We start from the raw sequence: 26748 nt of genomic DNA, 5'->3' as shown, positions 1-26748 counted from the left end.
ATTTGAGTTTAAGTTCTTTCTATTTGCGTTTATGCTTTACATTTTTGTGTCTTTTCGTTTGCCAGTTTATTCATTTTTTATTTTTCTTCGTAAAGATATAATTTGTGGTATTCAAAACATGTTGATTTTTTTTTTAAATTCAACGATATTTGTTGAATTTTTATGTACGAACGAACGAATTACTGAAAAGGGTTGAAAAGAAAGCTTTTGAAAAACAAAAATTGGGCAGTGTCAATTAAAATGTCAGTCAGTTAAAACAATAATTGTTATTTTAGCATTCTGCGTCTCCCTTTGATGTTTGAGCTTCAATGAAGCGACGAAGCCCTACAAGAGAAGGTGAAGAAGCATCCTCGCAAATCGAAAGCGAATGAAGCGCCTAAAATTTCACATTCAACGAAAACAAAAGGGAAAATAACGAGAAATCGATTGGACAGAAAAGAAGAACAGATTTAAGGTATTAAAAACGTACAAAACAAACAAACAAACAAACAAACAAACAAACAAACAAACAAACAAATAAATAAATAAATAAATATTCATACTATTTTCATAAACTTCAGCGCATCCTGCTGCTTTTGCAATCTTGTTGCAAGTTGAGATAGTTCAGTGTAAAAATCTGCAATTTCTGACGAAGGAAGAAAATCATATCCATCTGTCAAAAAGAAAAATTAAAAGCAATGATAATCAATATTGAAAAATGTAAATTGCAATGTTTTAGAAAATTTTTGTTTTAAAAAATACGGTTGTCAAGTCATAAATTTTAATCGAATTCAGATATAGTTTATTTAAAAATTCAATCGCTTACTATTGTTCATATAATTTCACTCAAATTTGTTGTTTCAGTCACAACAAGTCATCCTAACTATCAAACATACATTGTATTGCTTCTCCAAGCTCTGTTCCAACTGCGTATCTCTGCTCCAGGCGTGAAGGATCATAGGCAAGCATCGAAAAGAAGAGCTTCTTAACTTCTCTATAAAATGCATTCATCTTATGGAACTTTGGTACAACTAAAGACTTTTGAGCTGATTTTTCAAGTTGGCCTTCAAGCTGCTTCTTTTCATCATTGAAAGGCAAAATATGTGGCACCTCTATTGAGTGCTCACGTTCCATGGATTTAATGATATCTTCAACCTGTTGAATTATCTTTGAAGCATTTTCTTCCTTTTGTTCATTAAGCTCACCTGTGATTCTTTCAACTTCACAGCGAATAGACATTTGATAGTCTCTGAATGCCTTTTGCTCGCTTTCATCTTTGAAAAGACATCGATGGCACACTGCACAACATAGAGGTCCTTTTTCAAGAGGAACAAATGTTTTTATTAGCTCATCGCAATCGTCGGAAAGAGATGATTCTTTTATGCCCAGTAACTCCACTGGCATTGACGACATGCAATGCTGGGAAAATGAAGAATCGCCTTTAGGAAGACAAGGAGCCTCGTCATCAGAGGAAGAAACTGATGATAAGGTTCCATCTGCAATGTAAGGAAATGCTTTCGGTTCTTCTATTGAAGTAAAACTTCCTAAAACAGTAAACATAGCTCCCCCACATGTGCATTCAAAAGCATCTAATAAAGATGGTTGATTGACCTCAATGCTTAAATCAGTTCCTTTTGTGGATTCTTTTTCTTGAGTAACCTTTTCAGAAAAAATCCTTTTTTTTAAAAGTTCACTACTGCATCTTTCACATCGGCAGAAAAACATATGAGAGTCTAATAGCATTTGCTGCCTTTTCCATACATCGTAAGTCATTATATTTCTTCTCAACCCAAACATTTCATCTGAAGAAATTTGCTTATTCTCTTGTTGTATTCTTCTAACCTTCTCAAGTAAGCATTCTTTTGAGTTATAATTCACAGTTAACTCATCCCCACAAGATATGTTCGTTATTGCTTTCACTTCCACGCTTCCATCGTGATGCCAATACCACGTGCAATTTGGATGGCACGAATGGTTCATCATTGACAGATGAACAAGCAAAACTTCCATAACAGCACAATCCTCAGTCATGCACGGCATAGTTACAACAGAGTTCATCATATTCTTGAGCAAAATTCGTTCAATCTCATTCAAGATATTGCAGTCAGAAATATATTTTGCGCTATTTGTTTCATTTTCATCAAATGCTTCCATAACTTTCTTTGATTCCTGTTTGATATACTCTTTAAAGTTTGAATCTATTTGCATGTAGTGATCGTCTAATCTCATAAAATCGCATAGTAGTATCTCACGAACTGCAGGCTGTTCTTTTCTGTTCAGCTTTTCCAAACAAAATTGTGGCATATTTCTAAGTTGATCAATCCTTTTGCTTAAAAGTTGATCTTTTTCATTCGGTTCTGTTCTTTTTGCAAATTCAAAGTACCTCGCAATCAGACGAACATTGTGAATAATTTCATGGCTAATATTGCTTTGTTTCAAACGAGAGAAAGCTTTGCATTCAAGTTTGTGTAATCCACCTTTCCAATGTTTTAATTGACACTCTTTTGAACAATAGAAAGCTAATTTGCATTGAGAGCACCTCATCATTTCGGATTCATTTATACGCTTAAAACATCCATGACATCTCTGAATGGATTCGAAATCAAATAAAGTTGAGCAAAACGCTTTTTCTTTGCAAATAACATCCCCTGGATGAAAAACTTTTGTTGAAACCATAGAAAAATCCTTTTCATTGCTAACCTTGAAATTAAACCATCCTTCAGAAATCATTCTTCAGAAATATTTCGAAATAATAAATATTGAAACTTAACGTAACTTTTTTCATAAAGTATCCCAAAGAAAATGAATAGCAAACATATTTAAAACAATTTATTCGTTATATATATGCAAATTTTTCTGTATTTAACAGTATATTCAAAAAATTATTGATTAAAATTTTTATTAATTCGTGATCAATTTTCTTAAATAAAACTTTGGAAGATAAGCAATATTTCATTGCTGTGCACAAGTGACTGTAAATACCATTAAATAAATACACTTGACCTGTTTTTATGTTTTTGACATGAGATTGAATATTTCTTGGAAAGTTTTCATTGGTGAAATTTGTTATTGTTGGTTGCATTCATTCAAAGCAGCTTATATTTATAGAGATGATTATCAATTGATCAACAAAAAATCAAGATTGTATTTTTCAATCATTTTAAGAAACAGATAAATTTGAAGAATTTGAAGTGAAGATCTATAATCTTTGAATTAGCAACATTAAAGAGATAACAGTCAAAATGTTAGTCACAGAGCTTCTGAGATAGAAGAAGTGAAACAAAAAATGAGTCCATATTGCATTTGATTGGGCAAAAATATAGATTCATCTTTTGTTTGTGAGATTAGAGCTTTTGGGTTCAACACATCATATTCTACAGTCTAATATACTTTTTCTGTTAAAAACACTCAGTTGAATAATTATCAATCAAAATTTCCTGCTCATAAAATTCAAACAAAATTATATATTGTCAATTAGTCTTCTTTTCTGACGAGGGATGTTCAATTTCGGTTTCTGTGGTCTTTTATTTCCCATTTTTCTTCTTTTCTGGAGATATTTCACTCAATAATGAAAATATTGTCGCGTAATTTTTTGATGCTTTGCTATTTTTCCAATTTCTTTACACCTTTTAACTCAAAAGTCGATTTTGGAAATTTTGAAATTATCAATAACTGACTGCACCTTTTTCATTTTGAGACAGACTCCTTCACCATTCTCAAGAATTGGATAATCCATATTAATTCGAAATAATGCGTAATTATCAAAAATCATTAGTCTTCCTTCACTATTTTCCCAAAGTTGCAAAGATTAATAATTTTATTCTTTTTGTTCGTCTCTTTCTTTGATCCATTCAGATAAATATTCACAAAAACCATAAGTCTTCAGAAAGTCAACATTTTCAAAAAATGAAAACAATATTCATTCACCATAACCATTCACACACCTAGATCTCTATTTGGGAGTGCAAACTCAAAACTATCCAAACCTCATCATATTGAGCTTTAGCAATTATCCTCTTCTAATTCCGCTTGATAAAAAAATTACAAATTCACACTTGCATGTCAATTGAACGGAAAAAAAATTGACAAATAAATTGTCAAAGGAATTACTCGATTAAAACCTGAAAAATTGCGTTTATTATTTCCTCATCGATTTGAAAGATATCGTTTTCATTTTTCATTTTCAATTCTTTAATAATAAATTTATTCATTGACTCAGCTTTGGAAAGTTTATTTTACGAATGTGGCAAGCATGTCACTTTATTTTGGAATCCAAACTAGATAGAATGTGAAATATGTGCTTTTTGCATTTCTTTGAAATTATAACAGCAGTATTTGGTATAATGAATGACTCAACAAGAACAAGGAGATTCAAATATCATTGAAATGAAGCGCACAAATAAACATATGAGAACAGACATTTTGATTCATGCTTGAAATAATTGCAACAGAAAAAACAATCAAATAAGACAAAAGATATTTTTTGTAATTGAATCGAAACAATTTTCGAATTTATATTTCAAAGTCAACTATTTGTTTTTATTTTCAGTTGAAAGTGTGTTGCAAACATCAATTGCCAATCAAAGCAACTAATCATTTTCAAAATCGTTCTGGTTATTAACACCCATATTTAAGAAAAACAAAAGTGCAGGAAAAATCAAAATTCATTCCTGCATGCTGCCAATCATTCATCTTGTTGCAACTCTGAGTTTTCACTTGAATATCAATGCTTTTGAAGTCAATTCTTTGGGATGTGCAAATGGAGAATCATTCCTTTTCGGATTCTCCAAAAACGATGAATATTCATTATCCAATCCAAAATCGAATTATTCACAAAATAATAACAGTGAAGATCAATCAGTGCAATTTCGAGATAACAGAATATATGAGTTTTCATGTTTGAAAACTTCATTTTTATTGATGAACACATCCATAACGTTCTCGAAGCAAATGCTGCAAACAAGAGGAGGAACAAATATAGTTGATGGCACTTCGTCAAATGTTGTTGTTCTTGGGTGCATGATATTGTGCAACGATGAAAAGACAAATGGTCTTTTCAGAATTGCCCATGGAAGAGCACTGTTCAACAACATATCAATGAACATAAAGTTCCAAAGAAATCAAATTCCACAATTATTGGTTTCTGAGCATTCAGCCAACAAGAGATTGATTGTGAAAGATTTTGAAGCAATCATATTGTCATCTTCGACATTTAATGATCTTGTATTTGAAAAGGCTCCGATTATTGAATCCTCACATTCGTCTTCTTTGTCCATTGCCAAATGTGTCTTCTCAAACATTTCTTCCACTCAAAAGAAGGATCCATTTTGTTCAGAGACATCAGAGCTTCAGAGTGGAAATGGGGCATTCATCATTTCTGGATGTGAATTGCGTGGTGTTGAAAATGTGTTTTGTGGAGGAATTGGAGACAGAAATCATGAATTGCATGTTTTCAACACAAGTGTGATGCATTGTGCCAGAACAATGAACAATGGCTCGAGAGTGGAGGTCAATGACGATCAAAGTTTTGAATACACCGAATTTGTCAATCAGCATGTCACTGATTATTCGGCAACAGATATTGGATTTCACACTTGTGGAGGGGCCATCTTGTTCAATAGCTCATCATCTTCATTGAATGTTCATAGCTGTATTTTCATGGTTTGAGTCATTTTTGATTTTTTGTTTTAATTATTGGAAACTTTCTCTCTCTCTTTTTTTTTTGAACAAAGAACTGTTCCTGCAGCAGATGGGGAGGAGGAATTTGTGTTTTTGATTCTTTGAGCACAAGAATTGAAAACTGCACATTCGATCATTGCATTGGAAAAAGAAATAACGAAAACGGAGGCTCTCATGGAGGGGCAATCTTTGTTTGTAATGCCGAGTGTTATGATATCGTTCATTCAATTGCAAAAAATGGATACACAACTGAATATGGAAGTGGTATTTTCTTAAATTATAGGAGCACATCCATATCAACTGAATGCAATTTGAATTCTTTGGAAAATGGATCACCAATCCTTTTATTAAATGTCACTTTTGCAAATGAAACATCAGACAGTTCTTATGGAGGAGGATTTTATATTGGGAAGAATGCTCCAAACTTTTTCATTATGAGCGAATGCATTTTTCAGAATTGTTCTGCGAATACTTCAAATGGAGGAGGAATATGGATTAATGTTATAACTCTTGAAATGAATTCTAAGTTTTGCTTCTATTGCTTCTTCTTCAATAATTCTGCCTCACAGGCATCAGATGTTTATCTGAATGACACATCACAAATAATCATAGAAAATCCTTTTGTTGAATGTTATTCATTGACAGATGGAGAGAGCAGATGTGCGAGCTCCTCATTAGGTCCAAAGAATGAGTGGCTTCCAAATGGATTTCTTGTGAGATATGTCATTCCAGATGGAGGAAACAACAATGCGCTCTGTGGGCTGACAGTTGAGGATGGCTGCAGCTCATTGAAATTCACATTGGAAGACACATTAACAAAGAGCAGATGCAGAATCATGCTGATCGAGGGAACTTATGAGATGGCTGAACAAAATGGATACGTTGTGGAGCGAAAGAGAATTTCTATTCAAGGGAGAGGAAAGGATGAAACACAATTGAATCCAGTTCGTGTTGAGGTAGATCAAGTGTTTTTGAGTGTTGATGACGGGATATGCAAACTGTCATCTTTGAGCATTGTGTTTAACTCACATGAAAGTTCAAGATTGTTCCGAATGAGCTCCTCGAATTCTCAATTGTTTCTCCAAGAGCTTGCAATCAGCACCCCATTGAATCAGGAAGGTCATCCCTCAAAAGAATATTTGAACAGTTTGTTTGAAGTGAATTTTGCCAACTTTCGAATGACTGATTGCATTGTCGAGAATGTGTTGTCCAAGGCCAGTCTCTTTCAAGAAACCTCTTCTGCTTCATTGTTTGTATCGTCTTCATCTTCTCTTCTTCCAAACAGTGATGAGTGTTTTGTTGCTAACTCCAACTTTTCACATGTGACAAAAACAGAAGGGGATGGAGCGGTGGTGTCAAAAGCAATCAGTGAGGGAGAGTCATTTTGTCTGTGGAACACAACAATCGAGAACTGTGAGTGTTCGAGTGGGAATGGAGGAGGGATCAGAGTTGACATGGCATCATCCACCAGCACCTTCAGAATGGGATCTTCTTCGTTTCCGACCACACTCGATTCATGTTCATGCAGCAAGTGTGGAGGAGGATTGTATCTTTGGCTGGGGGATGGGGCAGCAGACTTTGTGATTTCATCAGTGAGTTTTGTGGATTGTGAGGCAAGAGAGGGAGGGAGAGATATCTTTGTAAATGGGAGCAACATGAATGGCGAGACAATCAATTTGGAGAAGATTTGTGTTTCACTGAATGGGCTGGGATTTGAAGAGTTGATGGGTTTTGATAGAAGTCGGAGTGAGATGGGAATGTTTCCTTTGAATGTGTTTTGGGAGTCATTCCAACCACCAGCACATGTTGGAGGAACTGAAGGAAACTGGGTTTTTGATTCGAATTTTTGTGGATTCAGCAATTACCCATGTCAGACGATAATGCATGCAGCTCAGCTCAGATTTGGTTCATCACAAAGGCAGATTGTTGTTGGAGAGGGATATGAGCTGGATGAGGAGATGGTGATGGACGGACCAGTTTGGAACATCTCGTGTGAGGAAAGGGGAATGGTTGTTGGTGTGCATGCACCACAAGCAGAGCTCTCCAATCAATGGCTGATGAGTGTTTCCACAGAATGTTCAATATACAACATCTGCTTCTCCCTTCCTTCTTCTCTTTCAAATGCCCACTCTTTCATCACACTCCCCACTTCCACTTCCTCTCTCACTCTCTCAAACTGTTCATCAATGAATTCAGCATCTGATTCGGGGAGTGTGATTGGATTCTGCTTTGTGAGTGTGGTTGGAGGGGAGTTGAAGATGGAAATGTTTGAGACAAAAGGAGCAATGGTGTTTTCATCCCATTCGTTGATTGAAGGGAAGGGAAGTGGTTTTGTTATGAATTGTGTTGAGTGTGTTTTTGAGGGAATCACAAAAGAGAATGGGGATGGAGCTTGTATTTGTGTTTGTGTTGAGGATGAGACAAATGCCCATGAATCAGAAAAGAATCAACTGATAATTGATAACTGCACATTGAATGGATGTTGGGCAAAGGGAAACAGAGCAAAAGGGGGAGGGATGCATGTGCGTCTGAGAGGCAATGATGAAATGGTTGTGAATGGATCATCGAAGTTAGAAGGGTGCTGTGCAGGAAAGAGAGAAGAAGGAGAAGAGGATGGATGTGGAGGAGGAGTGTTTGTTCAAGTGGGAGATGCAGAGTGTTTGTTGATGATTGAACAAGGAGTGCAGTTTTCGAGTGAGAAGGCGAACATTGCGAGAGATGGGAAAGATGTGTTTGTCCGGTGTGGGAATGGAGTCCAGTTGGAATTGTTGATCAATACATCTTCATTCGGGTTTTTTGATCATTCAATTCTCCCATCAGATAGAGCAAGGCTGAGTGGATGTGAAAATGGAGAGGATGATCCAATTATTCCTCTGCATGTATATTTGTGCCCCATGCCAAGTCCAGTGATGGTTGATGGAACAAAAGGAGCAGATCACACGAAGTGTGGATTTCCTTTGTTCTGTTGCAGATCGATTGATTTCTGTGCCAACAAGAGGGTTTCACAAACAATCAATGAGATTGAAATCTCCTCTTCTTCTTCAATCAGCACCCAAATCTCAGTGGCTTTGTTCCCTCTTCTTCTCTCATCATCTTCATCCTTTTCAAAAGAAAATGAAATAACTATGAGTGTGAGTGACAATGGAGATGCAACACAAGACGGAATGTTTCAGTGCAGCAACAGTCTGTCCATATCAGGACTCAGCTTTGTTCTTCCAAGAGCATTCCACCAGAGCAGAAAAGCGTTCTTTCAATCTTCATCTGCACTCAGCCTTTCAATCTGTTCTATCACCTTTGTCGAAGAACCAGATTCTGAGGGAATTGCCATTTCTGTTATTTTGGTGGAAAGGGGGGATCTGACACTTAATGAATTCTCAATGTATTCAGAAGTTGAGTTTTCAGTTTCTTCTCCAATCTCAATAACCAATGGAAAAAACATCACAATCAAGAAATCTGAGATCCTTGGGATCAAGCACTCAGGTGGTGATGGAGGATGGCTGAGTGTGACTGGGATGGATGAAGGAGCCAGGTGGATAACAGTTGATAATTGCACAGTGAATTCATCGTGTGTCCAGGGAAACAACCTCAAGGGAGGAGGAATGCTGATTGAGCTGGCAAAGGAATGTGAGTTGAAGGACAACAACACAGAAATGATTGGTTGTGGAGTTCCTGAAGAAGACATTGAAACAGAAAGAGAAAGAGAAAGAGAGATCGGTGGGAGAGGACTTGGTGGGGGTATATTTCTATCATTGGAGGATGAAGCAACTCAGTTTGTTCTCCTGGATATGAAGTTTGTGGGGTGCTGTGCCTGGAAAGGGAAGAATGTGTTTGTGAATGGGAGCTCTCTGGATGAGGTTGTGGATTCCGCGCATTTCTGCTGGGAGATGAGTGAGAAGGAGAAGTCATCGATGGATGAGCTGTGTGGGTGGGAGAGAGGCAGCACAGGGGTTGGGTTTGTGATTCCGCTTGTGGTGTATCTGTGGAGCAACTTCAGCGTGAGTGGATTTGTCGATGGGGAGGAAGGAGGAGACTTCAGTGGATGTGGATATGCTGTTGCTCCATGCAGATCCATCTCCCATCTCATCTCCCTCAAATTCACCCCACTCCCTGGAAGTGCTTCTGATGATGATGATGAAGATGGATTGTCCATCTCAGTGTCTCACATTTCCTCACTCACCTCATCCCTTTCCCTTTCATCTTCTGTTGAATCAGAACAAATCTCAATGAAATTCATTGGGAAAGACAATGAGTCAGGGATTGGTGTGGTTGATGATCCGGTTGGAAATGAAGAATGGATGATCCATTCAACAATCCATCTTTCATTTGAGGTTCTCTCCTTCCACATCCCAACAGCATTTGCCCATCGCAGAACATTCATCAGATCCTCAACTTCCTCATCGCTTCTCCAAATGAAGCACTGCTCTTTCACCCCTCAAAGTTCAAGTGAGCCTGTCTCATTCACTTTGCTGAGTGTTTCAGAGGGAAATCTGCTGATTGATAACTGTTCACTGTCCTCATTTTCATCCACTCACCCATTTCTCCTTGTTTCACTTCCTTCTCAGTCAATCACCCTTTCCAACATGACAGTCTCGAATGTCTCGATATCTTCGTGCTCTCTTGTGTCATTCGAAAGAACACCATCTCATCTGCCTGTGAATTCATCTGCTCACAATGAAGCGTCAGACAAGTCTTGTTGCTCTCTCCAAATCCAGTCATCCTCATTTGTCAACAACACATGCTCTGGTGACAGTGCAACCATTCTTTGTCTCGGAGTGTTCGATGCTGTGGAGAGTGTTGTTGAGAAGTGCACATTCAGCCGGTGTGTGAGTGAGGCGAGTGAAAGGGGAGGGGCACTGATGATGTGTGTGAAGAGCGAGGAGTCATCGGTGGAGGTGAGGCAATGCTCATTCACACTCTGCAGGTGCTCGACTGTGGTTGGGAGAGGAGGAGGAATGATGTTTGATTGTGTGGATCTCTCATCACCAGCACCTTCACCAACACCAGCACCGGATGGCTCATCTTTTCTCCCACTGAAGATTTCAGAGATCCGATTCACAATGAATGATGCACTGGTGGGGAAGGATATATTCATCAGCTGCCAGTCGATCGAGCAGCAGATCAACGAAACACTCTTTGCCCTCGACTTCTCCCAGGAGTCGCTCCAATCGAACAAGTCCATCTGTGCGAGTGATGCTGATGAGCAGGATGTGGACTTGATCCCCTTGATCACCTTCTTCTATGCACCCCAGATCTTTGTGTGTCTCGATTCGGCAGACACTCGCCAGTGTGGATTGCCAACAAACCCCTGCCAGAGCATCTCATCTGCTGTTCACCACATCCAGCCAGGACTGCTCAACACCATTTTTATCAACACCTCATCCACCTTCCTCTCAGAGACAACTGTGTATGGGCTGTCCATCCTGCCTTCAACAAAGCAGCAGGCAACAATCCAGCTGAGCACAACCATTCCACACACTGGAGATGCCCAGAGTGTGGTTCTGTTTGAGGAGGATTGCACAGTTCGCAACTGCCTGATATCATTTGCCTCTTCGTTTGAGGCAACACACTCAGCAGTATTCGCTGAATCATATGGATCGTTGGAAGTATCTCAATGCACATTCACAGCAGCCGATGCCTCGTTGGAGCTGGATTCACATGTGATGGCTGTTTGGGGAGGAGTTCTGAAGATGAGCGAGACATCATTCAGCTGGCTGTCTTTTGCAAAGCCCTTGCTTTTGTTTTCAGATGAGTCGGAAATTGTGTTGTTCCAAACGACTCTGGAGTCTCTCACATCGAAAGCTGATGTTGTTGCAATTGGATCGAATGCAAGTGTCTCGATTGAAAAAATGAACTGTTCCAACATCTCATTGAGCAATGGCTGTCTGATCTCAACGAACAAGGAAGAACTGAACATGAATGGAAATGGAAGAAATAATGATGAAGAAATGGGGAGTCTCAGAATATCTGCAGCAATGTTTGAGAATATTTCATCAAATGAGAACAACAATAACAACAAAAGTGTTGTGAGGATTGAGAGGAGCAAGACAAGTGTGAATCTGATTAATTGTTCATTTTCTTATTGTCTGCTTTCAGCTGAGAAAGGAAGCCAGTTGTCGGTTTCAGACAGTTCAGATGTGTCTGTTGTTTCGTGTTTGTTTGATGGCAAAGCAATGGATGAGCCAGTCAGCCATCAGAAGAATAACGATTCGGGAGAAGATGAAGAAGAAAATGACAAAGAGCATTATCCATTGTGTGGTTGGAATGGATCAGTTGTGGATGTGAAGTCAAGCAATGTGACAATGAAAGACACCACAATCAGCAACTCGAAGAAAGGGGGGCTTTCATTATCAGGTGGATGTGTTGAGATATCTGAAGGAAAATTTGAGGGAAACAATCCATCGATTCAGAATTATCCATCAGCAAGAAGGAACATCCTGTGTGAAGGCTCTTCAAAATTGAGTGTTGTGAGTTTGAAGGGAGGTGATGGATTGGAGAAAAACACCTCACTGTGGATATTGGACGAAGGATGCACACTGGAAGGGATTGCAGGAGAAAGGGCATCTCCCTTTTTCATTCCGAAGGTGGAGGATGTGTCAGCTGAAAAGTCAGGGGAGAAGGTGAATCTTGTGTTCAGAGGATCACTGCTCCTCCCTTGCAATCTCTCATTCGAAACAGTTGCAGCAGAAGGAGATGAAGAGGTGGTTGAGAAGCATTTGTTTGATGAAAGAGGTTTCATATCAGAAGAAGAGGTTCATGGATTTGTTCCTGTGGAAACAATTGAAGGAGTGGCAAATGCTGTGGAAGTGAGAGTGTGCATTCTGTTTGGAAAAGCAAATTTGCCATCCACAACTGAGTCATTCATTCTGAAGAACAAGAGTGTCTCAGAATCAAAAGGAGATGAAATGATTGTTGAAGGAGGAAAGGAAGGAAAGTTGTCATGGATATTGATTGTTTGTGTGGCAATTGTTGTTGTATTGTTAATTGTGTCCATAATTGTGACAGTTCGATGGAGAAAGGCAAAGAATGAAAACAGAAATTTGAGAGAGATTGTGAATGACAACATCAAAAAGGATCCAAAGGCATTTGAGATGGTGACGATGGAGATGTCTCCTGAGGAGCAGTGGAGGAGAGCAGAAAGGGAGGCAGAGAAGAAGAATGATGAGAGGATCAAGAAAAGAGCATATGATACGAATTTGGAACATTCAGAGTCATCAGAGCATCTTCTATCTGAGAGTGGCTCCACTGAATACATCTTGTGCAGAGATTCAGACAAGATTCCTGAATGGGCATTGGAAAAAGTGGATGAGAAGGAGGTCGAGGAAGAGACAAGAAAGAGAACTCCTTCACCTTCCATTTCATCCACTTCAACAACTGATTCAGATTCAACATTTGTTCGATCGGAGAGTCTGTGTCCAACCACCTCATCCATGTCGAATCTGGTGGATGCAATTGCCTGTTCATCAGTGTTTGAAAAGCTGATTGTGGATCTGAGAGATTCGCTGTTCATGCTGCTTCATGGGAGAAATGAGAAGAAGGAGATGGCGATAGGCACTCTGCAGGAGAGAGAACACACAGCTGCGCAGGTGTTGTTCTGGGTGGCGAATGGGGCACTCCACTCATTTGAGAATGAAGAAGACGAGCTGACCTCCCTTGCCAATCTGAGTCCTCACATTGTGTTGTTCTCAGAGCACATGATCATCTGCATTGCCAAACATTCCGACTTCTCTTCAGATGATTCAGATTCCTCATCCATCTCCTCCGCCTCCACCATCATCACATCTTCCTCTGACTTCTCATCTGCCAACAGGAATGGTCGAGGTTCACCACCACCCTCATCAGCCTTTGAGAATGAGGATGACAACAGGAAGGAGTGCCTGAGGTGGAAGGCACCCGAGCTGCAGATGAACAAGAAGATGGGAGCAACAAAGGAGTCAGTTTCATTCTCGATTGGGATGATGCTGTGGGAGTGCCTGACACTCCAGATCCCATTTGGAGAGTATGAGGCAGTGGTGGCAGGGCAGAAGATTGTGAATGGGGAGAGGCCAGACATGAAGGGGGTTGGAGGGAACACATTTGAGGCAGTTGTGAAGAGCTGCCTGTCGGAGAGAGGGTGCGAGCGTGTGGAGCTGAATGTGCTGAAGAGAGAGTTTATCCAGCACTTCCCTCCCGGCACAGTGATGGTTACGATGTCAGATGCGATTGGATACAAAGAGTTGTCAGAGGATGAGGAGCTGAGCGTGTCAGCAGAGGCAAGAAAGCTGATTGAAAGCATGAACAAATGAAGAAGAAGAGAAGGTTGAGAAAGGAAAAGAATGAGAGGGAGATTGTTTTGATTTTTCGTTATTCTGTAAATGAAATGAGTGTTTTTTTTTTCAAAAGTGCATCATTTGGTGTTTTCTGTTTGTGGCGTGCTTGCTACGGTTTTATTTGGCTTTTTGATGCAATTTCTTGTTTAAAGAATTGTTTTTTGAGGATGTGAACGCGAGCTCTTCGATTTCTATTAAATTATTGCTCATGTTGTGATTTTCGTTTTGAATGCATTTCAATGAGATTGAAAACAAAAAAATATGGAGTTCGAAATGATTTTCTTTGTTGATAAAATATTGTTAAGTTTTTTTTTAAAAAATGAACATAAAGTGCCTTTCATAATGAGAAAAGAATTGTCAAGTTTGAAGAAAATTGTGGTGAAAAAATGAATTGATTTGCAGAAGTTTTGAGATATCATTTCTGTGACAAATGCAAAATATCAATTTCAGTTAAACTCAGTTCTGATATCCTTGCTTGTATTAAAATTGTGAACAATCTCATTTTTTGGAAAATGATATGAATTATTCTATCTATTTTCAAATTTACTTATTAATGAAGTTTTATGTTTTTTGCTTCAATTGAAGCAATAACGTTGATTGAAACACAATAAATTGAAATATAAATTCTAAATGATGTTTTTTGATAAATATTAAATTTTCATATATTTTCCAGCAATAAATCGAGCAGAACGAATTGTTTGAAAATAACTTAGTTTCACTGAATTTCGTTTTTTCTTTTCTTTTCTTTTCTTTTATATGGCTGATCCTTATTGAAATCAAACTTTCGTTCGAGTTTTGATCAAAATTATTATCTCAATGGGATTTTGAAAAAATGAACTTTAACTTTTTATACATGTTGTTCATGATGTTATTGCGGAAACAAATTTTGATACAAATTGCATTGAGATTATAATTTTGATCAAAACTCGAACGAAAGTTTGATTTCTAAATGGATCAGCCAAATTTTGTTTTGTTCTTTTTTTTTTTTAATTTTTTCTTTTATTTTAATTTTTTATTTTTTTGTCAAAGAGATTTATGAAATCGGACATCATTTTTTTAAAGTTAAATTCGCGATGAACATTTTTCACTCCAAACAATTAAATATTTTTATTGGGAAAAGGTAAAAAAAAATAAGCCAAAAAAAAAAAAAGATTGAATTTTGACATGGAGCAACAATATAAATAAATTATATTGGTATACGTACTAACAATAAAACTTTACTGTACATTTGACAAACAATAGATGAAATTTGAATAGACTTGTTCAATTCAAATAAATCAATTTAATTCAAATAAAGTTAGTTTATTTTAAATGAAGTTGGTATATTTTAAATGAAGATAATTTATTCAAATTAACGCTGAAATCCATCTTGAAAATGTACTTAAAAAATTATATTTTATCTTTCAAAATTGCTAAATGGTACATTTGGTGTTGTTTTTTTAAAGAATAAATTATTCAATTTTTAAAACAATTTTGATCTTTTAGTTTTTAATTGGAAATATGACAAAATTCCAACAAAATGAGCTTCAAAGACAAAAAAAAGAAAAAAACCGAGAGTTAAAGTTTATTTCACTAATGATTTTACGTTTATTTAGGAAAAAACACAGATGATACGATTTTCAACAGGATAAAAATGTTGAGAGGAAAAGTGAAATGCTCCGAACAGTTTCATTTCATGAAACACAAATAACTGCAAAAGTGTACGAAATGAAGCGTGGAAGTTGACAAACTTGATTTTCTTTTTTCTTCTTCCTCTCCTTCCCCCTCTTCTTTATCCAATATTATCTCCTCCTAGATGCAAATCCCCAAATCCCTGCCTCTTTTTCCATCTCCCACTCCTCTTTCTCCTCATTCATCTCCCTTATCCAGCCTTTCCTTTTTTCTTCTTCCCCTCTCCATATTTATTGCAAATCTCATTCCTACCTCCAAATTCACCTCAATCTCCATCTCTCAAACACCCTCTTCTCAAACATCTCCTCTCCCAAATCCCCTCTTTCTCTTCCATCCCTTCCCTCACACTCACTCAATCCTTTCACCTCAACCACTTCTTCCTCTTCTTTCGCCAACACCAACACCAACACCAATACAATCCCCTCCTTCTCTCTTCATTCATCCCTCTCCATCCACTCAACCATCTTCCTCCACACGCACAACCCCATCGATGGTGCCATCCTCCCTTCCCTCAACAGCCCTGCAACTTCTCTCTCTACCTTCAATGCATCTTTCCTCCACCAAACTCGATCTTCTCCAAATGATGCTATGGTGCATGTTGGAACTGAATCTCAAAGAAAGGAATTAAGAAGATTGCCCTTAACTGATTTGAACATCCATAAATTTGAATGGTGTGAATGGAATGATTCAAAAAGCGAAAGTGATTGGGGTGGAGCACTTTATGTTGCTTGCTTGAGTGCAAATCTCACAATCACATCTTGCTCATTCTTCAATTGTTCCACAGATGGAACAAATGGCGGAGCGTTATATAGCAACAGTTTACAGAATGAGAATATTGCAAAATCCAATTTCACAAACTGTTCTGCTCCTCATGGAGGAGCAAATTGAATTGCTTATCCACAATCCATTTCTGTTTGGACATACTCAGAAAACAGAGTGGAAAATTGTTCAATAACAGATTGGTGCGGTACTGGATGGTATTTCTATATTGGTGATTTTCCTTCAAACGGTCAATTCCTGTTCACCAAATGCAAGTGTATCACAAATTCTGATGGAGACTCCACTGGTTCTCTCACATTTCATTACCCTCCAAGCAACAAGCCAAGTCAATTTTTAATAAACGATTGCCAGTTCATAAACAATAAATTGACATCTTCTTATACCAATTGTGGAGGTGCTGCAATGTTTTTCAGAGACACATATTCCTGGATGAATGGAATGAAATACATCACTTTCTGTTTCTTCGATGACAACATCGCTTCTAATGGCAAGGTGAATCATGTGTACTTCAGTGGAAACATCATCACACAATCTCCATTCGAGAATTGCAGATCAACAACCCTATCAAAAAGAGTTTGGAATTGTGGAACTGCAGATAACGAGACATTCAACAGTTGGCTCCCTCTCATTGCCCGAAATAAATTCGTTGCAAATGGAGGATCAGACATTGATGCATGTGGCAAAACACATCAAAGCCCATGTGCCACCATCGAATATTCCCTCAGCAGCTTCGCCCTCCTCCGAGATGCCTCCCTCATCCTTCTTAAATCCACCTTTGCTCCCATCCAGGCACTTATCTTCCTTGCTTTTAATATAAAAATCACTGGAAATGGCACAACTGCCACCACCATTGCCTCCAGTGGCATTCCCCAACCACAAAACCCACATTCACAGTCATCACAATCAACATCATCATTTTCATCATCATCCTCATCATTATCAACATCTTCTTCACAAGATCCATCTGCCTCGTCTACCCTCTTCCAGCAAACACAGGGCTCCCTCACAGTCTCTGCTCTCGCCATCGCTCACAACTCCACAAATCAAATCACCCCCATCCTCTTCCACCTCTCCGGTAACTCCCCTTCCCTCAACCTCAACACAACCACCATCACCGGAACAACCTCAATAACAATAAAAACCCCCCTCTTCTTCCTCACTGCTGGTTCCCTCGCCCTCAACCACACAGCAATCACCAGTCTCGCCCTCAACAGCCAAAGCATCTTCCACCTCACCTCCCTCACAGCACCCCTCACCCTCAACTCCTCCAACATCACCCACATCACCTCCACTGCCACCCCCACCAGCTGTGTCCTCTCCTCTGCCACCTCCCCTGCCCTCTCCCTCTCCCTCGCCAACTGCACCATGACCAGCATCAATTCAGAACAGTTGAGCCAACAGACTGCCACCAATGAAGGATGCATCTCATTCGCTTCATCTGCCCCTGCCAACACATTTTCAGTGAACAACACCACCTTCTCCACCTGCTGTGTGAGCGAGGATACAAGTTCTGGAGGAAGAGGCGGTGCTCTCATGATCGAGTTCAACCAAGGCTCACAAGTGTCAGAATCCTCCTTTTCCATCACCAATATCGTGTTTTCATCCAACAAAGCCAGCGTCGGAAGAGATGTGTATTTTGTGTGCGAATCATTTGTCGCTTCTGTGAAGGAACCCTTGTTCGCCTTCATGAGAAGCATCACTCAGAAAGACAACTCGGTTGTTGGACATGACAGAATAGAAGCATTCGGTGATTGGGATGTTGATTTGTTTATATTTCTCAACGGGCATTCAGCTGACAATGAATACGTGGAAAACATACTTGGCATCAAAGAAATGTATTGCTGGCTATCAAAGATGCCCTGCAAGTGCACACGCAATGCGACGGGGCTTCTGAAGAAGGTGCAGATCATAAGGCAGAAATCATTTCATCAGCTGACTTGTCGGTGAAAATATGTGCAAAAGAAGGCAAAGTCGAAGAAAGATGGGGAGATGGAACACAAAATAGAAGAAAACATCTCATATATGCATTTGATGAAATCAACATTGCTTGTCGGGCATTTATTCTCTTCTTTCATAGAATTTTTCTTCAAATAAGAATTTCCTCGAAATCGCTTTCCCTCATCGTTTCATTTTCCACGATTATTTGAAGACGTGTGACGTTGTGTAACCTGCCGAACGCTATTTTTGAGCTCATTCATTTCATAAAAGAATTGCTTCAATGCATTTTCTGTTTTCATTGCAAATGCTTCGGTTTCTAAATATAAAGAGTCAGAACTGCCCTCCTTTTTTTTATTTTGCCATGCTCATCGATTTTCTCCGCAAAAAGTTACTTCCATTTCGTTGTCTCATAATTTCAGCTAATATTCTGTGATAGTATTTATAATTATCTGTGGTTCTGGATTGAAATGAAAGACGAGGTATGGTGCTGAATTTGGCTAGAGTCGAATGAAATGGAAATATTAATATTTTTGTTGATCATCGAAGAAAGCGTTGAAGAAGAAGAAATAAAATGAAATGAATCCATCTTGATGTCATTTTATATCTAATAATATGAATGAAAACATCAATCATTCAACGTTGACATATTGAGGCGAATGAATGAGAATGATTTATATTTTGTTCAGTTTATATGTGCTGAAGAATTGAATGGAATAAATGCATCAGAATGTCCATGGACTGATCCAACGCAAGTGGAAAATATACAGTTAAGAGGAAGCGGAAGAAGACAACGAAGAAGAAGAAGAAGAAGAAGAAAAAGGAAGGATGATGATGATGATGATGAGGAGGAGGAGGAGGAGGAGGAGGAGGAGGAGGAAGAGGAAGAGGAAGAGGAAGAGGAGGAAGAGGAGGAGGAGGAGGAGAAGGGGAAGAAGTGAATAAGAAGGTGAAGAGGTTGAAGAAGAAGAGGAAGAAGAAGAGGAAGAAGAAGAGGAAGAAGAAGAAGAAGAAGAAGAAGAAGAAGAAGAAGAAGAAGAAGAAGAAGAAGAAGAAGAAGAAGAAGAAGAAAAAGGCGACAGATTATTGATAGGAAGAGAAGGAGAAGAATCTTTTGCAGAAGGGCTGCTGAGTGAATTGTGAGCAGATGATTCAGATGAAGCAACAGGAGTGGAAGGCAAAGAGGCAAGTGAATCAATTGGAAGAGTTGAACTGTTCAAAGAAGAAGAAGAAAAAGAGAATGATGTTGAAGAAGGAAGTGGTTGTGAAGGTGAAGGTGGAAGTGAAAGATGATTTGACGAAAGAGAAGAAGGCGAAACTTGTGCAATCTGAATGACCGGCGAAGAAGATGACTGAACAAAAGAAGAAGAAGAAGAAGAAGAAGAAGAAGAAGAAGAAGAAGAAGAAGAAGAAGAAGAAGAAGAAGAAGAAGAAGCATAATCATTATCATTAACACCATTATTATCATTATCATAATCATCTGACTTAGAAGATGATTCTTATGAATTCAATGAAGAATTTCTTTTTTCCTTCAGAGAAGATGTTCTTGCAACAGACGGAACAGGAAGTGAATACACATTCAGCTGTCCCAGTTGTTGTTGCAGCTGTTGTTCTTGTTGATTGGCTGAGAGTTCAGGCAATTCATCAAAGACTGAAGAAGAAGAAGAAGAAGAAGAAGAAGAAGAAGGTGATTATGAAGTTAATGCTGAATGATCAGATTTCAACACAATGACTGCTTTCGCAAACAAAATTCTCGAAGTAGCAGATATGAAAAAGAAAACGAAAGAAGAAAAAGAAGAAGGGGCATCTGAGAGAGAAATAATGTGAATTGAATCTGATGGTGCTCTTTGGACGAACTGGGCGACAAAGGCGAGCAAGAATCATCTGAAGAAAATGCAGATATAATGGACAGGTTCCAATTTCATTACAGCCAATAGCAGCAAGAGAAGGCAGATTTATTATATGTTGTAACATGAGAGTATGATGACTGTCCAAACAGTAAATTCTCAAAAACGAAAAACGCGTTCTTCACATCAACCAAACAAGAATATTGTCAATGAAGAGATCGAAGGAGAAGGAGAAGAAAACTCACTGCCCACAAAAATGCTGTTTGAAATGGATTGTCTCTGAGAATGACGCTCAACATAAAAAATGCTGTTTGCTGGAATGGAAAAATGATTTAAAAAATACATAAAAATAATTAGTTTTGCGTTGATTATAAAAACTCCTCAAAAGAACACACCTGCCATCTTTTTCGCAAATGCAGAAGATTGTTCAATCACTGATGCTGTCAATATCCATTTTCACTGCTTCGCAGTGTTTCTTTCTTCGTCACACTATTTTACCAATAATAACTTAATTTTCAATGTTGTATCCACTTCCTTTATCAATAAAAAAATTTCTGCTATTTATCCCGGATGCTGTTTTTGTTTGCATTCTTCTTTGCTGAAAAAATCTTTCTATTTGAATCAATAGAAAAATAATAATTATAATTTACGATCATGTTTCGAATTGTTTTCAAAAACACTTTTTTTAACTTTTTTCACAATAGCTTGCGACCCAGGATTAAATTTTTTATCCTTTTTCCGAGTTTGATAAAGCTTTTACGAGAAAGACAGACTTGTTACGGGTTTTTCATGGTTTATCAGTAAAAAAATTATATTTATCGAAAGAATGAGTAATTACAGGAACAACATAGATGTTTCGTCTAACAAGTTGAACTATTCGTAATAACTTGTTTGTATTCAGTATTTATAATTTTTTACGAAACAATTCATAGTTATGGTAAAATATCTATAATTCAAATAAAGTTATGCTTTATTCGAATAAAATGAAGTTATTCGAATTGAAATTTCTTATTCAAATTTCATCTAATGAAAAAAGATATGAAAGCTCTTGGTAAAATAATATAAATAAAACTAACCCTGCGAAAAGTGAAACGAAAATAGCAAAAATAAAATAAATTAAAATTATTTAATTTAGTTAATTTTTTTTTTTTGAAATAAAAAAACGAAAATTTATGATTTGTATCCAACAACAAATTGCTGATATTTCTCGCCTGTTTTTGCATTTTTAAGTTCTGTTTCTGTTGCGCAGTTTGTCCATAAATTCCAGAAATAATCAAAAGTATACACAATGTATCCATCTTGATGAAAATCATGAGTATCCCACGAATCTGCCAAAATCAAAACATGATTTTGGTATTCACCTGGCATGCCAACATCATCGTATCCAATTATTACGCTCCAGTGTCCTCCTAATTTTACCAACATTGGAATTTTCTTATCGAGCCAAGATGTTAAATTACCAACGAAATCTTTCGTTTCAGGAAAATAACGTTTATTATTTTTTGGATCATCTAATGAAGATACAACGGTATATCCACGATTTTTAAATACTTTTATGACATCTGAAGGTTGTGCACCCGGCTCTGCATGTCCCGTTTCTGTTGCCAAAATATGCTCATTGATGTTTTGTTCTCCAAGATATGATAATGCCATTAATGAAGCAGCGGCTCCGCATCCCCAACCATTTGTTTGTTGATATGTTTTAAATTCTGGTAATAACTTTATTGTCTTTGTTGGTTTTTTGTTATAAAAATTCGATCTTCGATAGTAACGATAAGTTGCTCCATCTCTATTGAAATGCCCGTTGTATTCCGCTGATGCAGAAACGATATCATCAACAGCTCTAACTCTCGGGAGTATTGATGCTTCAGGGATTGATTGGTCTCCATATTTATCCATCATAACAATAAGAACAATTGCCAAAGCAAGTGCAACAACAAAAAAGATACAACTGAGGACAAGCCAAACGATTCCAAGCCTTTGAATAAAACCTATTTTTGGCTTTCCATTTGCATCAATTGATTGATAATTCGAACTCATTATTATATAAAAAATATTATATTTTTATTAATGAAAGATCAAGCAAACAAAAAACGAAAAAACTTTTTTGTTCATAACTCCATCAGGAAAAAAATTTTTTATAGTAAATGTCATTGCAAAGGCTTTTAGCTATGATTTGACATATTCTTTTTCGCACAGTCGAATTCATAACATTTTTCCGAATGTATTAAATTTGGACTATTCAGACAAAACCATTTTTTTTTTTCATAGAAATCTGAATTTTTATCTTTTAATTGAAAAAACAAATCGAAGGCTATGCAAATGGATTGAAAATTCTTTTTCCATCAACTGTTTCATAGCCATCGCTTGACCCTCCAAATCTTCCTCGTCCTCTTCCTCTTCCTCCCCTTCTCCCTCTTCCCCTTCCTCTTCCTCTTCCTCTTCCTCTTCCTCTTCCTCTTCCTCTCCCTCCTCCTCTTCCAAATCTGCTTCTAAACACGGCAAGACTTGTCGAAGACATCGTGCACAAATCTCTCAGCTCGTCCGTGCAAGACAGACAGCCAATGATGGGATATTGTTCTTTTGATGAAGAAGATGAAGAAGAAGAAGATGTTGATGATGATGGAGTTGATGATGATGATGCTATGCCTGCAGATGGGTCAGCTGCTGGTGGCTTGACCATCAGCGTCATTTCTGTGAGAAGTCCGCACTCTTCGCATATATGCCCCGTGTTTAATGAAATCTGAATCAAAAATGGATGAATAAAGAGAAATATTAAGACATGTATGTAATAAAAATTTTCAACATATTAAACGAAAAGCAGAAATAAACAAGAAAGCAATAGAATAAATGGTATTGTAAGTGAGTAAAAGAGGGTGAATATTTATATATTTGATTTTTTCCAAGTTCTCATAAAATAATTTGCAAAAACTATGTGAAAACGAAAAAACGAAAAAACGAAAAAAGAAAGAAAGAAAGAAAGAAAGAAAGAAAGAAAGAAAGAAAGAAAACATTATTTCATTTAAATAGCATACGTTTGTGACACGAGGGTCGAAGATGGTAGAGAACGAGCACAAAGAGCAGTTGATCCTCCAATTGGGAGAGGATGTCCTGTCAAGCACCATAACCCCTGTGCAGTTGTCCATAAAGCAGGGACCAATCTTTGTGTGTTTCAAAATTAAATTAAAAAAAAAATAATTTTGAAATATTTGTTGGAAAAATTGAATAGAAAAGAAAATATAAAAGAAAAGAAAAGGGCATTAAGCATTATAACATAACATTACGATCAAAAATAATTCAATCATTTTGAACCAACTTTAAAAAAAAACTAAGCAAAAATCACAAAAATATCACCCATCTCATTCCAAAACCATCCCACAAAAATATCCATCCTCAAATAATCCTCACTCAATGTAACACACAAACACAAAAACACACAAAAAAATACACACCGTATTTGCAGCGAGTGCATATTGGCACGATTTGTCTGGGCATCTCTGGCAGCGCATTCCTTTCTCTCCCAGCGATGCCATCGGCGTGAGGACAACATCTGAAGGAGGGTTTGTGTAGCATAGCGGGCAGATGGTGTATGACATCGTGACTGCTGCTGCCTCGCGTGTGGCGGGGCGCTTGTATGTGCATTGAAGAAGAGAGAAGTTGTCCTGTTTGAATGAATGAATGAATGAGTGAGTGAGTGAGTGAATGAAGATGTGAAGGTGTGAAGGTGATTGGAGAAATGAAGTTTTTTTCATAAAAAAATGAATTAATGAATGAGAAATTAAGTTTTCATATTCAAAAATATTATCATTTCAATCAACATTAAAAAAAAAAAAAGAATGAAAGAAAGAAAAAAATTGGAAAGAAGCAAAAGAAAATCCACATTCACTTTCAATCCTCTTTGAAAAAAAAGAAAAAGAAAAAACCACTCTTCCACACACCAATGGGCACTTCTCCTGTTTAAACTGCTTAATCTGTGTGTCATCTGGCAGCTTGCAGATAAGATCGCATGTTGCACAATACAGTCTGGCTGGCCGTGTGAGAATGAGGTTCATGTACCGATGGCACCGCCCGCACTGGGTGAACGGCTTCCCGCAGTCAGCCATCTTCGCAAAGGAATTCTCAAACAGCTCGTCCATAATCTGCACGTTCTTCTCAAAAAACTCAAACTTCAGCTTGAAGTTTGAGATGGAGTGCACCAGCACCTCCTCTTTCCTCGCCTTCCCTTCGGCGATGAGCGTGATCAGCGACTCGATCTGGCTCCGCACCTTCGGCAGCACCAAGTCCGGGTCGATGCGGTGGTACCCGTGCACCAGCGCAATGCCCAGCTTCGTCGGCACCATCGACCGCTGGCTGCCCTGCACTTCCACATAGTTTCTCTCGCAGATCGACTGGATGTGCGTCGGAATAGACGCATCTGTCCCAATCCCGTTCTTCTCCATCAGGCCGATCAGATCAGACTCTGTCAGATAGTCCGGAGGAGATGTTGTGCCTGTCGTGATCTTCAGCGTTTTCACCCCAACCAGCTGCCCCCTCTCCATCGCAGGGATCGACGTGTCTTTCGTCTGCAGCCACGGCTGGATCTCTGTGTAGCCTGCTCTGATCACCTTCTTCGCGCGCATCTTGAACTTCTCCCCAGCCACGTCGATTGTCAGCACCTGCTTCCGCACTTCCTGGTCAGGCGCCAGCGACGCGAGGAAATGCCGTGTGACCATCTCATACACCCGCCAATGGATGCCTGAGAGAGGTCCGTTCCGATCGATGGGCTGTGTGGGCGTGAGCGGTGGATGGTCGCCAGCATCCACTCCTCCTCGCCCATGCAAAGGGCCTGCTAGTGCTACACGGGCGGCTGATTCCCTGGGGCGCAATAAAAAAAGAGATAAAGAAAAGAAAAAGAAAGAAAAGAATGGATTAATAATTTTTAACAAACAAATTGAAAATTAATTACGATCAATGAATGTATGAAAAAAAGAAGTAAAAAAAAATGCGTTAATAAAATCACGACTTCATTCACAGCAATTACAAATCTCTCAGCAAACCAATAAGGATTCTTCAGAAACTGGTTGACAATGCCCCGAACATCGAACGAGGCAGGGTACATTGTTGACTCTGTTCTCGGATACGACATGTAGCCCCGCGTGTAGATCGACTCAGCCACATTTAGCGCCTCGTACGAGGACAGGCCCAGCTGCGAAGACGCTGCGCGGAGGAAGGCAACCGTGTTCAGCGGGACAGGCCTCGGCGTCTTTTCGTTTTTCACCTCGTAGTCGCTCACCACGCCGATCTTCCCCGCATCTGCCATCCGCCCCATCAGCATCTTCGTCACATCTTCGTCAAACAGGCGCCCGCGCTCCCACTCGGCTGGAGCCGTCAGCTCTTCGCCTTGGATGAAGCGCTGCGGATCCTGCGGCGCAGATGTGGAAGAAGACCCCATCGACAGATAAGCTGATGCACTTGCTGCGGCACTTGCAGACAGCTTCACAAAAGTTGGAGTGATCACATAAAACTTCTCTGGAACAAACTTTTGGATGGCGTCATGCCTATCAACGCAAAATCCTAATGTTGGCGTCTGTGCGTTTTTGATAAAAATGTTTTAAATTTAAAAAAAAGGCATTAATTATTGAAAAATATATTATTGTTTTAATAAATATCATTTTGTAATATGCAAACTTGACATGGTCCGTATGACAGTAATTGAGAATTTAAATCTCCATATTTGTCTTGAAAATACATTGTTTGAAATCTAGTAAATGCAACGCCAACTTTCAAATCCAGCTCTTGTCTTGCATCAACTGCAAGAGATTCATTAAGATTTGGCGTTGTCAATGTGCTCATTGCGTGACGCATATCCTGCTCCGTCACAGCTGAAAATTTTGCTCGAAATATTCTTTGTTCGTTGCTCTTTGTGAGTTTGTGCTCTATAATACTTAGCACTTCAAAGCAAATATTTTCACCTTCTCTATCACAATCCAAGCATAAAACAACAAAATCTGCTTGGTGAGCTTCGAACTCCAAAGCACCAGAAACTGATTTTCCTTTTTCTTCAACCTTTAAAACTGGCGCATCAAATAATTCAGCGGGTTTAACAGCAGTCCATGAATTAAAATGTGATGGAAAGTCAGTTGAAAAAATATGGCCAAAAAGTCCTGTAACTTTGAAAAGGCAATTGCTATATTGTCGAAATGGTCCAGAGAATTCATGAACGATCAAGTTTCGAGAACGTCGAGTTTCATATTTTCCATGAGAAAGCGCCTTGGAAATAGACTCGGCGATTGATGGCTTCTCACACACCATAAGAACTGTGGGGGGCATTGTTGAAATTTTGTGTATTGTGGGAATCAATTTTTTGTGAAATTTTTTAATTATTCAAGAAAATTTATATCTACCAACAACATTATTCTTTCAAAGCAATTTTTTGGTAAATTGTGAAATTATATTTTTGAATTAATTGATTTGTCTCAGTTTCGGATGATGAAAATAAAAAGTTAAACAGAATAATTTTTTTTTCGAATTCAAATGAAAACGAAGAATATAGACTACTGCGCAATGGGACT

The 26748-nt window shown here is 38.3% G+C and overlaps 5 protein-coding genes across 5 annotated transcripts; 1 reads left to right on the top strand and 4 right to left on the bottom strand.

Moving 5' to 3' along the window:
• Positions 1 to 101: 101 nt before the first annotated feature.
• On the bottom strand, positions 102 to 2198 carry MONOS_3250 (uncharacterized protein). Its single transcript, XM_067873238.1, has 3 exons — positions 876 to 2198; positions 543 to 652; positions 102 to 376 (listed from the first exon to the last, which is right to left on the bottom strand). The coding sequence occupies exons 1-3, from the start codon at positions 2185 to 2187 to the stop codon at positions 272 to 274; spliced, it is 1527 nt and encodes a 508-aa protein (XP_067733320.1). The 5' UTR covers positions 2188 to 2198; the 3' UTR covers positions 102 to 271.
• A 2731-nt stretch (positions 2199 to 4929) lies between these two features.
• Positions 4930 to 14238, top strand: MONOS_3249 (uncharacterized protein; the record flags this gene model as incomplete). The annotated part of the gene is made up of 3 exons (XM_067873236.1): positions 4930 to 5640; positions 5712 to 5922; positions 6304 to 14238. The coding sequence occupies 3 exons, from the start codon at positions 4930 to 4932 to the stop codon at positions 13938 to 13940; spliced, it is 8559 nt and encodes a 2852-aa protein (XP_067733319.1). The 3' UTR covers positions 13941 to 14238.
• A 3220-nt stretch (positions 14239 to 17458) lies between these two features.
• MONOS_3248 (uncharacterized protein) lies at positions 17459 to 18112 on the bottom strand (the record flags this gene model as incomplete). Its single annotated transcript, XM_067873235.1, has 1 exon — positions 17459 to 18112. The coding sequence occupies one exon, from the start codon at positions 18110 to 18112 to the stop codon at positions 17459 to 17461; it is 654 nt and encodes a 217-aa protein (XP_067733318.1).
• Positions 18113 to 21165: 3053 nt separating this feature from the next.
• Positions 21166 to 22246, bottom strand: MONOS_3247 (putative peptidase C39). Its single transcript, XM_067873234.1, has one exon. The coding sequence runs from the start codon at positions 22235 to 22237 to the stop codon at positions 21368 to 21370; it is 870 nt and encodes a 289-aa protein (XP_067733317.1). The 5' UTR covers positions 22238 to 22246; the 3' UTR covers positions 21166 to 21367.
• A 105-nt stretch (positions 22247 to 22351) lies between these two features.
• Positions 22352 to 26506, bottom strand: MONOS_3246 (TOP3B, topoisomerase III beta; the record flags this gene model as incomplete). The annotated part of the gene is made up of 6 exons (XM_067873233.1): positions 22352 to 22940; positions 23233 to 23358; positions 23650 to 23859; positions 24136 to 25051; positions 25234 to 25763; positions 25865 to 26506. The coding sequence occupies 6 exons, from the start codon at positions 26504 to 26506 to the stop codon at positions 22512 to 22514; spliced, it is 2853 nt and encodes a 950-aa protein (XP_067733316.1). The 3' UTR covers positions 22352 to 22511.
• Between the last annotated feature and the right edge of the window lie 242 nt (positions 26507 to 26748).

The sequence above is a fragment of the Monocercomonoides exilis genome (genome assembly GCF_001643675.1).
Source record: "Monocercomonoides exilis strain PA203 chromosome Unknown scaffold7-2047599, whole genome shotgun sequence".
In the NCBI taxonomy this organism is placed as follows: domain Eukaryota; phylum Preaxostyla; order Oxymonadida; family Polymastigidae; genus Monocercomonoides; species Monocercomonoides exilis.
The sequence above is the reverse complement of the archived record's forward strand: the minus strand, read 5'-3'. Positions and strand labels throughout refer to the sequence as shown.

Excerpts from the sequence above, each read along its gene's own strand:
- MONOS_3247 (XM_067873234.1), bottom strand. The coding sequence starts at position 22,237 with ATGAGTTCGAATTATCAATCAATTGATGCAAATGGAAAGCCAAAAATA.
- MONOS_3250 (XM_067873238.1), bottom strand. The coding sequence starts at position 2,187 with ATGCAAATAGATTCAAACTTTAAAGAGTATATCAAACAGGAATCAAAG. Across the intron at positions 653-875 it reads GCTTGGAGAAGCAATACAAT|ATGGATATGATTTTCTTCCT; the intron begins GTATGTTTGATA and ends TCTTTTTGACAG. Across the intron at positions 377-542 it reads CGCTGAAGTTTATGAAAATA|GCGCTTCATTCGCTTTCGAT; the intron begins GTATGAATATTT and ends GTGAAATTTTAG.